The sequence below is a fragment of the Chenopodium album genome, chromosome 9 (assembly GCF_948465745.1).
Source record: "Chenopodium album chromosome 9, dcCheAlbu1.1, whole genome shotgun sequence".
Lineage (NCBI taxonomy): Eukaryota > Viridiplantae > Streptophyta > Magnoliopsida > Caryophyllales > Amaranthaceae > Chenopodium > Chenopodium album.
The window spans coordinates 61,068,413-61,080,218 of NC_137842.1; the positions used below are offsets into that span (position 1 = coordinate 61,068,413).

At 31.2% G+C, this 11,806-nt stretch overlaps 1 protein-coding gene across 1 annotated transcript; it reads right to left on the bottom strand.

The window, feature by feature from the left end:
* Nucleotides 1–2,852: 2,852 nt before the first annotated feature.
* On the bottom strand, nt 2,853–11,116 carry LOC145557855 (protein FAR1-RELATED SEQUENCE 5-like). The gene is made up of 6 exons (XM_081619036.1): nt 10,877–11,116; nt 6,114–6,327; nt 4,017–4,795; nt 3,783–3,878; nt 3,393–3,698; nt 2,853–3,200 (listed from the first exon to the last, which is right to left on the bottom strand). Exons 1-6 carry the CDS (start codon nt 11,114–11,116, stop codon nt 2,853–2,855), a joined length of 1,983 nt encoding a protein of 660 aa, XP_081475162.1.
* Between the last annotated feature and the right edge of the window lie 690 nt (nt 11,117–11,806).

Below are 11,806 nucleotides of genomic sequence, written 5' to 3' on the forward strand. Positions count from 1 at the left end.
TTAGGGTTACTTCTTATTATTTATATGGGTTTTTTTTGTGATAAAAGTGACTTAATTGTTGGTATGTATAGAGGTTACTTCTATTATTTATTGGGGTTACTTGATGGTATATAAGGTGTTACTTGATATTTATTATGATTACTTCTTATTTATTGGGCTTATTTGTTGGTACAGGGGTTACTTGTTGGTATATACAGGGGTTACTTCCTGTAATTTATTGGTGTTAATTGATCTTATATATAGGGGATCACTTATTATTACTTGTTTGCATATCATTATATTAGTAATTAATTTAATGTTTTTTTTATGCAACTTTTTATTCCCATCTACTATTTCAATCATTATTCTGTTGTTGTGATAAACTTCATCAACAACTCTGTTGATTATCTCGACAACAGAAGATATTTCTTGGGTGTTGGAAGGAATATTACTAGGACTTTTGATGAACATCATACATGTTATTATACTCTTGTTTGGTATTTGGTAAGTTTATTAATTAAGCATTTTATTTTGTTTATTTATACTTTGTTGATTAACTGACCTATTTTGTTGTTTATTTCAGAGACACTACTTTTCAAAGTATCTGGTTTTAAAGAATCATGATCAAAGGGAACTTGTCAACGATTTCCCTATTAGAATGATCCCAATTGATTCTCAGCAGTGTTCAAAGAACAATGATTGTGGGGTTTTCTGTTTATATCATTGTTCTGTATACGAAGGCGAAGAATTTCATTGTAAAAATTTGACAAAGGTATTGCATGGTTATTTTGATATAATTATTACAATTTTGTGTATTTCTTATTTGGGGTATATTGTTTATATTTTTTTCTTTGTTGGCATTGCAGCCAGCTAAACGTCTTCGTTACAGAGCTGAAATATGTGCATCATTGGTCCTGTGTAATTTGAATCAATTACGGCTAGATGTTTTGGAAAATATTAAAGTTTTTCTAGCCAACCATGATGAAATTTATAATGAAGTCCTAACTAATGAAGAGGTTGATAAAGAAGAGCTTCTTGCCTTGGCTCAAGATGAAAAGGAAGAAAAGGCTAAAGAGAAATTGGCCAAAAAAGAAGCAAGACAGAAAGAAAATGAAGAAAAACAAAAGGAAAAGTTGGTTAAAAAACCAGCAAAAAAGAAACTAGATGAAGAAAAAGGAACAAAAAAGTTGTCTACAGAAGAATAAAAAAACAATGCAAATGAAGATGCATCACTGGCTGCAATTATGGCAGAATCTAAGGCAACTAAGGCAAAGTTGTCTAAAGTCAAAGCAGCAGGTCAATCAAAGCTCTCATCTCGTCAAAAGTAAGAAGTGTCACTCCTAAAAGGTATTCTTTTGAACTGAATATATAATGTTTCTTTATTTTGTTCAAATTGTGTTAATTGATATTTGTGAATATTTGTTAGTGTACTTTGCTTTATTGCTATTTTTTTTTAAGTATTTACTTTTTTGATGACATAATAGTATAGAAGTGGTTACTTCTGTAGTATATTAGGTGTTTTTTTTTTTGGATATGTAATAAGGGTTACCTATTTATTGTTAAAGTGGTAACTTGTATAGTATAAAGGGGTTACTTGCATAGGATAATAAGGGTTACTTGTATATTATAAAGGGGTTACTTGCATAGGATAATAAGTGATACTTTTATATTATAAAGGGGTTACTTGCATAAGATAATACGTGTTACTTGTATATTATAAAGGGGTTACTTGCATAGGATAATAAGTGCTACTTGTATATTATATAAGGGTTACTTCTGTTTATTTATTGGGTTACTTGATGGTATATATAGGTGTTACTTGTATAGAATAATAAGGGTTACTTCATTTTATTTATTGGGTTACTTGATGGTATATATAGGTGTTACTTGTATAGAATAGTAGGGGTTACTTGTTATTTATTTGTGTTACTTATATAAGGGTTATTTCTTTTTATTTATTGGGTTACTTGATGGTATATATAGGTGTTACTTGTATAGAATAATAAGGGTTACTTCATTTTATTTATTGGGTTTCTTGATGGTATATATAGGTGTTACTTGTATAGAATAATAGGGGTTACTTGTTATTCATTTGTGTTACTTATATGAGGGATTACTGTTATAGGATAATAAGGGTTACCTAGTATGTATTAATAGGGGTTACTTGTTATTTATTTGTGTTACTTATATGAGGGATTACTGTTATAGGATAATAAGGGTTACATGTCTGTATTAATTGTTGTTACTTGTGTGTATAATAAAAGTTACCTGTATATAATAAATATTATAATAGAGATCTTAGCATAATATTAGAGTTTAATTACTTAGCATAATAAGGTTACTTAAAGCAAAAATGTCATTACATACTTATATATTAAAGTAAAACTACATATTATTTTATTAAAATAATTTTGGATTTTGAATCGGTGTGGTGGTTCCAAATTCTCTTGTGTCTCCTTTAGCTTGCATTGCTTTTGTTTTTTTTGTGTTCCTTCCTTTCTCGAAATGCCCCTTTATTCTCTTGCTTCTTCCCTTTGTGTTTGCTCTGTCTGGATCCATTACTGTAGGAATTTGATTTTCTGTTTCCTTTCTTTTTTCTCCTGTTGATGAATTTTTGTTTTGTTGTTGTACTTCTCCTTCTTCTAAGCCTTCTTGTTCCTGCCCAAAAAAAAAAAAATTATAAATTAGTCTCTGAGTGTTCTTGACATGTATAATTAGGGGAGAAACATATTGTTACCCTTTCCAATTTTCTTTTTATTTCATCAGCTTGTGTTTTAATTTTTTTAAACGCTTCTTCTACCAACTTCCTTGTCTCTGAGTGTTCCTGGCATGTTAATATCAGATTGTATCCTTTTCTTGCCATAATTTGTCTCCTAAGGAATGTATTTTACTGGTACTCTTGCATTTGCTTCTGCTGTTTCATCTCTTTGTTTCCATAAATGTGTTTTTACAAACTTTGTCCACCTTGTTGAGATATACTGATTTGGTATTCTGGTCACTGAATGTTGCTGTAGTACACGTATAGCATGATAGCATAACCACCCCACTTCCTCAAAAATTTTGCAAGAACATGCTACACTGTTGTCTGCTGAGTTGTATGTAACTTTCTGTTTTGATGCTTCATTATTCTCTATCTGCACTTCATAAAAGAAGTAACCTTGAACTTCCAAATGAAGAAGTGTTATGCAGCCAATTGAGTATGTAAATTCTGTTCGAAGTCTCTGAAAATTGTTTGTGTATAAACTTCTACTGCATGCTTTAGTATTCCATAGAATGGTAAATGTGAATAAGGGTGAGAGTTTGAGCACTTGAAATCTGCATCAGATTCATTTTTCCTCCATCTTTTTATTGTCTGATTGAATATCTTGAAAAAAATCTGTCAAGCTTGTGTTTTTTGTGGCTTTAAAACCTACAGCATTATTGGTACTCTCACTTCTTTGAGAAGAGAGTATACCAGCTGAAAAGAAGTCTTTGCTTAAAGTTGTGCACCATTTCTCCCTTAGGTTGTAGAGTCTTTTGAACCAACTATTTTTCTCAAGCTTGTATGTTTTAATCATATTTTCCCAGCAAGTTTCAAACTCTTCTATTGTTACACAACCAGATAAACACTTCTTGAATGCATCTTTGAAAGTTGTGTCTCTTTTTAGGGCTCCCAACCTTGACACTACATTCTTAATCAAGTGCCAAATGAAAAGCCTGTGTCTTGATTCGGGTAATACCTGCATATATTAACTTGTTAGGTTTTGTCATATAATATAAACATAGGTATTTTAGAGTAATATAATAGAAACATTAGTATTTACCCTTTGAATTGCTATTGACATTGCCAAGTCTTGGTCTGTAAATATAGAAATAGGCTGTGTTCCACCCATGGATTTCTTAAAAGTTTCCAACAACCACTAAAATGTATCAGCTGTTTCATCAGCAATAAATGCACATCCAAACATCACATTCAACCAATGATTGTTGATACCAACTATTGGAGCACAAATCAAGTTATATTTGTTTGTTCTATAAGTTGTATAAAAAACAACTACATCTCCATAGATGCTATAGTCTTCTCTCATTTGTGAGTCCCTCCAAAAAATTGTTGTAAGTTTGCTTGAATTATCTCCACCGCCTACTTTGAATCTGTAAAAGAAACCAGGTTCATTTTCTTGTCTTTGGTAAAGCCTGTCTATTACTGTCTGTGCATCACCTCCTTCAATTTCTTTCATTTTCTTCCTTGTTATATAGTTGAAGTGATCTTTCATTGTGTATGCTAACACGTTTTCACCACCAGCTTCATGAGACATTAGACGATAAGATTCTGCTTGCTTTAATCCACTTTCTGCCATCATGTCTATTACTTGTGCTTTTTCTTTTGTTATTTTTCTCTCTGATCTATGTAAATGTTGCCATTCTAGTCTTCTTAGTTCATGGTTGTGTTTCATCATATGCTCTTCAATTTCAAACACACCATCACTATTTTTTTTTGCTCTAATGAATTCTTTGCAGCCAGTTCTAGTGATAGGCACTTGCTTCACTCTCTTCTGTTTTTGGTCAGGTGGAGGTGGAGTTTTTCTCACTTTTGGTTTAACTCTGAATCCTTCCTTTGAACAAACAAAGTCTTTCCCTTTGATGATTCTGGGTTCTCCTTGTGTGTATCTAGTTGTTGATTGTCTTACCCCAAATCCAATAGCAAAAGCATGTTTGTGATATACTTCATATATTTTATCCAAAGTTTTTGCAGTATAGTCAATAAGACATCCAGTGTAGTCCAATTCATGCTGGTCATCATGTTTGCTTTCTTCTGTCAGAGTGCTTTTACTTGATTCTGTAAGAAAAAAAATCAGATTATTGAGTAATGCTTTATATGTTGGTCTAGGGTAATATAACTAAATATAATAATGGTTACTTCTTGTTGTTTATTGGAGTTACTTGTTGGTATAATGAGGGTTACTTCTTGTTAATGGGGGGTTACTGTGTGTTAATTGAATAGAATACTATGTGTTACTTGTTTTAAATTAGAGTTACTTGCATAGTATAGTAGGGGTTACTGGGTGTTACTTGAATAGAATACTGGGTATTACTTGTTTTAATAAGGGATTACTTGCATAGTATTGTAGGGGTTACCTATATTACTTGAATAGTATACTGGGTGTTACTTGAATAGAATACTGTGTGTTACTTGGTTTAGATTGGGGTTACTTGTATACTATTGTAGGGGTTACCTGTATTACTTGATTTCATTTGGAGTTACTTGCATAGTATTACTTGTTTTTTCAATAGGGGTTACATGTATACTACAATGTAGGTTACCTATTAATAAGTTTGATTATTATATGTTTGGTTATTGAATTTTCATAAAATGGGTTACCTGTTTAGTGCTATATGTAGGATTTACTTAATTAATTAAGTAGGTGTTACTTGATTCCAGGATTTATTGTAGGTGTTACTTGAATAGAATACTGTGTGTGTTTTAAATTGTAGTTACTTGCATAGTATAGTAGGGGTTACTTGCATAGTATAGTAGGTGTTACTTGAATAAAATACTGGGTATTACTTGTTTTAAAATGGGATTACTTGCATAGTATTGTAGGGGTTACCTATATTACTTGAATAGTATACCGGGTGTTACTTGAATAGAATACTGGGTGTTACTTCTTTTAATTTGGGGTTACTTGTATACTATTGTAGGGGTTACCTGTATTACTTGAATAATATACTAGGTGTTACTTGAATAGAATACTGGGTGTTACTTGTTTTAAATTGGGGTTTCTTGTATACTATTTTAAGGGTTACCTGTATTACTTGATTTCATTGGGGTTACTTGCATAGTATTACTTGGTTTTACAAAAGGGATTACTTGTATACTACAATAGGAGGGGTTACTTTTTATGGGGGTACTTGTTTTCACAATAGGGGTTAGCTATGTTACTTTTATATGTAAGAGAGATTACCTGCATGTGTAATAGGGGTTACTTAAATAGTATACTGTGTGATAGCTAATTTTCTATTGTACCTGTTACTTGTATTATATGTTACCTAGTGGTTAATTTAATAGAAAAATTGGGGTTACTTTAATACTTAATAAGGGTTACTTGTATGAAATAGATGATTACTTGTTACTTGTTAAATTAGATTATTGTTACCTGGTAATTCATTGTTGTTTCTGTTATCTATTTCCAGATTCATTAATGAATCACCTATATCTTCGATCTCCATACTTTCTTGTGAATCTGGAAAAATTTCTAATATAGGTTGAAAATTTTCTGATTCTTGAGGTTGATTTTCCGATGATTCTGCCATGGAAGCGTCAAGTTTGAAGGTCTGGAAGAAAATGATAGAAGCTTCAAGTTTGAAGGTCTGGAAGAAAATGTTAAATTTTGTGTAAATTTTTGTATAGATCTGTAAATTTTTAGATGTAAATGGCGGCTTTTGTTTAGGGATTTGTGTAAATGTGGGCATTTTGTTAATTCAGCATAAATTTTAATTTTGGCAACTGAATCCCGTTATTTTTGGGAAGTGAATCCCGTTATTTTTGATATGGCAGCTGGCCACATGGTGTGGCCAGCCAAGCCATACCAGAGACCCGTTGAATAAAATATGATAGTTGTTGGGTCCACTAGGTGAGAGAAATGAATTAAATATTGTAAAAGCTTTTCAAATAAGGAAATGGAGCAAGTATTTAAAAACGGCCGAAAAAGGAAAGTGGAGCAAGTATTTAAAAACGGAAGGAGTATAAAGTATAACAATTGAATATTATTTTATTTTTTTTGAAAGAACAATTGAATATTATTAATGTATACATTAGACAATTCCAACATTACTATACACACAAGACTGTATTGTTTCATATGTATGATCATTATCATTAACACTTATACACCCAATACTATACTGTTTAATTAAGGTTAATTTTGATAAATGTTTATTTGGGTAAAGTAATTAAGCCCTAAATCAGTTAGGTCATTTTGAGTATTTGTTAATTTTGGATCGGGTCATTTCGGGTATAGTACGGGTCGCTTCGGGTTTTAGGTCTGTTCGGGTCGAAATCGGTCGGGTCAATTCGGGTATCAGGTCAACTTCGAGTCGGGTTAATTCGAGTCGGGTCAATTCGGGTATCGGGTCAAGTCCAGGTCAACTCTACTTCGGGTTGGGTCATGGTAGCTTTGTGTCTGAGTCTACGTTTACGAGTCAATTTCGGGTCATGGGTCGGGTCAGGATTGCCAGCTCTAGTGTGACTTTGTGAATTCATATTATTATTTTAGACTTAGACTTTCAACTGATGAAGGAGCCTCACTTAATTTTCAAGATAAACAATAATCATTTATTTAGTGATATTTGTGTAAATATAAAGGAACAAAATATTCTATTCAATACCCCGTATGACTTTTTCATAAATAAATCAATATTTATGAGACCTGCATTTAATAAGTTGTTGATATATTTTATTTATACGAAGAGATAAACTTGTATTTTCTCCTTTCAACTAAATCTCTCTTAATAAAAAATAAACCAATTCCCATTACAACGCTAAATTCCAAACCTTCTCTCTAACTTTTTGTTGTTAGAACCTTGTGTTCGATATATCCTTTCTGCAACCTCAGTCCTCAGGTTTATATCATATTTTCAGATTTTCTACGGAGTATATCTGTGAACTGTTTCTCTACTCCTCTTACTCTCTTAGGTCTTCAACAATGGGTATATCTTAGTCTTCACCACTTTATAATTCTGTTGTCTCGGTGTTTAACGAAATTAAATACTACTCCGTAATAAGTAAATGTATGCATTATAGGTGTTTGGTAATAAATTCATGTAAACTTTAAGTCGGTAATACAAAATCGAATCTCAACTGGTCCCATAAAATAAGACTTATAATAAATTCACTACTTTATTTCATTTCTAACAATATTGAAAATCAATACTCCCTCCGTTCCACAATGATGTTCTTGTTTTGACTTTTTGACTTTTTTAAGAAAAAGAGAATCTTCTAAATTTCTCTTAATCTATAAGAATAAATATAGTCATGTGGGATCTAGTTTGATTCATCTTAGTGAGTAGATTATTAATATCTAACTTTTATAATTTTTGCTAGTGTGAGATTAAAGACATTTGCGGTCAAAGTTGGGTCAAAATTTGCATCGATTTACGAAACAGGAACATCATTATGAAACGGAGGAGTAACAATTAGACTCACCCAACGATTTCTTGACATACAACAACAATTACAACACAAATGGCTACGCACTGACAAGTGACAAGTCCCATTACAACGATACCACAACACAAATAGCTACGCACACCTTGGGCGCGTAGAAGTCCCAATACAACGCTAACTTCCAACACTTGTCTCTCTAACTTTTATTGTTATTGTTCTTTGGTACTCCCTCCGTCCCTAAATTACATTCCTCTTTATACCATTTATTGCTCATATAATAGAGAGAAAGAGGAATGTAATTTAGGGACGGAGGAAGTATAATCTCGTGCTCGATTTTCTATACAATGATGGCCCACGTACAACCATTGTATGTGTAGCCTTCAGTGGCGGACCTACATTGTAACAAGGGGTAGCACGTGCTACCCCCAGAAATTTGGTATAAATATTTTTAAACGGTTAATTATACAAGATGTTTGCTATTGCTTCAGTGGTTAAAGGAAACTCGGCGTAAGATTTGAGTGTGCAATAGGTCAGGGTTCGATTCCCAATTTTGGTACTTTCACATTGTTTTTTTTTCTTTTTTTTTTTTTCTCCTTTGTTATCACCTTAACTACTACCCTTGCTCTTTGTTCTGTTACTTTTTATTGATAAAGATGATTTTTTTTTCATTTTCACAAATTATTTACGAAATATAAAGTATTTATTAATTTTTTTTTTTTGAATAGAAGTATTTACGAAATATAAAGTATTTATTAATTGAACGTAATGATTGTGTGTTTTTTTTATACTGTATTATATTTTTTTTTAAAGTATAATACATCTTAATTGTTTTCTGAATAAGTTCTTAGTTAAATGTATCAATATCCAAAATCACATTATTGTCAATTAATGAGCACAACAATGTAATACTAACACATTGCATTATATCCAAAAAATTACTTGGTTTATTATTTTCCTTATTGTTTTTTTAGAAATTTTTCGATATGAATCCATAAAATAAAGTACGGTATTAATTCAGTTTTAAATTTCTTAAATAACTACTCGTACTTGCTACCCGTGATTGGAAATCCTGGATCCGCCACTGGTAGCCTTTTCCCATTGCAATCCCTATCCCCAAATTGGATTCTAATTTGTGTTAAACTTCCTGGGTGGGTCCCTCCGTAAGCTCTGTGCTAAGTTGCTAACCTATAGTAGCGCGTGAGTACCCCAAATTTAGTCTTTAGCTAGTAAGTAATAAGCTTGAATTTTATCATGTACATTATTTTTTTTTAAAAAAAAAAAAAAAACCTTATCATGTACATTATTTTTTTTTTTTTTTTTTTTTTTTTGAAAACCTTATCATGTACATTATTTAATCTACTTAATTACACAAGTCTTTTATGCACGCTTATATGAATTTTTTTTGTGACAAAGGTTGCAACTTGCAAGGATTCTAATTTGTGTTAAACTTCCTGGGTGGGTCCCTCCGTAAGCTCTGTGCTAAGTTGCTAACCTATAGTAGCGCGTGAGTACCCCAAATTTAGTCTTTAGCTAGTAAGTAATAAGCTTGAATTTTATCATGTACATTATTTTTTTTTTTTTTTTTTTTTTTGAAAACCTTATCATCATGTACACAGTACATTATTTAATCTACGTAATTACACAAGTCTTTTATGCACGCATATATGATTTTTTTTTTTCTATGGAAAATGATATGAATATGAAATAATACGAAGTATAAATTCACTTTGTCCCTAAAAGTGCTCTCATATTAACTATACACATTTGTTAATGAATTATTTATTAGACCATAAATATATATCTTTAGTTGCATATTATTATATTAGTAAGATTGTAAATTTGTAATAATTGAAAAGTAATAATCTACCTTTAATTAAGATGGTAAACTAACACATATTGGGTGTAATTTAAAAAATTATGTCATTATATTAATTAATTAATTGTGCCAAGATTATATATGGAAAAGACTTTTAGGAACGGAGGGAATATTTAGTTTAATTTTTGTTATATATATATATATTTTTTTTAAAGATCTTATATTATTATTTTTTTTTTGAAACATTGAAAGATCTTACATACTACTTATATATGTTATTTATTGTATTATGTTACTCTACTTCAGGATACAAAATTACAAATCATAAAATCCTAAACCTGCAAATAATGAATAAATTGGATTGAAATGCTAACGTTGCTAAATGCTTTCATTTTTGTTTCCTCTTCAATCTCACCATCAAAAAACTTACAATTTTTGTTCCATTAATATACATTTATTTTTTAATTTTTTTGACAAGATAATATACATTTATATGTGTAATATATAAATTGAGCGAGTATATATAGAGTGAGCAGAGAAAATATATATAGTAATACAGATAACATATCAATATATACTACCCGAAATTTGGAGCAAAAGAACGATTGTATATATAAAAAAAAAAGTAGTCAAAGTTAAAAACTAAAACAAAACAACGACACATTTGAATAAAAAAAATAAAAACTTGCTGGTAGATAACAAAAACATGAAGTTATTACGTAACAGAATCTGTTGAGATGATTGACATGTATATAAGCCTTGGTAAGATTAGCTTTTGGGCCAATTTGTATCATTAAAGTAAATAATGTTTTTTCACCGAGGATTTATGGTGTTTAAGAGCCCTGTAGTCTAGGATATGACTTGAATTGATGTGTCACACTTGGTTGAATCTACACAACTTCCTCAGGCGGTAAACTTGTTGGCGTGTGGTGACTTACGCGTGTGGGTGGATTTAGTGGTTGGGCTGTAACGGTGGAGGCAGAGGCTGCAGTGTGAGCACGAGCACGAGCACGAGCGCGATTACGATCTTCTTTCTTTGTCATGAGATATATATCAGCAGTGTACGAGCAAAGTGACAATATAACAGGGTAGATAGCAAAGAAGAATAAAAAGGGGATTAATATTGGAACGACATCAGATGAACTACTAAGCGGTGAAGACGACCCAGATAAGCCCATTGCTGAAGACGAAGCTGGGAGGAGGCAAGTAGGCAACTAATGGATTGAGAGAGTCGGAGAGAGTTTAGAGAAGTGGCTTTTAGAAATGTTATATATATAGAACCTCAGGTGAGGTTCCCAATACTAGTATTGGGAACTAGGACCACACAAATTTCTTTTTTTTTTTTTTCTTTTTTAACAATAGTAACTAACAAACTTAAAAACAACAAACACACATAAATAAATCAAAAGGACCAAAACAGAATCCTACACTCACAAGCTCGTCTGGCTAGCCAATGGGCTGATGTTTCTTGCTTATGGTTGCTGAGTGACATAAGTCAGGCATATCCAGTGACGTATCCAGGAATTCCGAACTGTGGGTTCGGAATTTTTTAAAAAATGATGATCATATATTAACTAAATATTCAATACATAAGTTCATTTTTTTTTAATTACAAATGGATGGATTTTACAAAAAAAAAAAAAAAAAACACCTACAAAAGCATTTTTCGAGTTTTCATAGTTTGAAATTAAAGCGTGCTAATACATTACTACTTCTATAAATCTATATTTCTATTGCAAAAAATCAATATTACACATAAAAATTAAAATAAAAAATCTCAAGCCCCCAATAAACACAAATTTAACAATGTAAACTTCTTCTAATTATCAATTAAAAGACCAAGTAAAAATTTTAAATTCTAAGTTTCT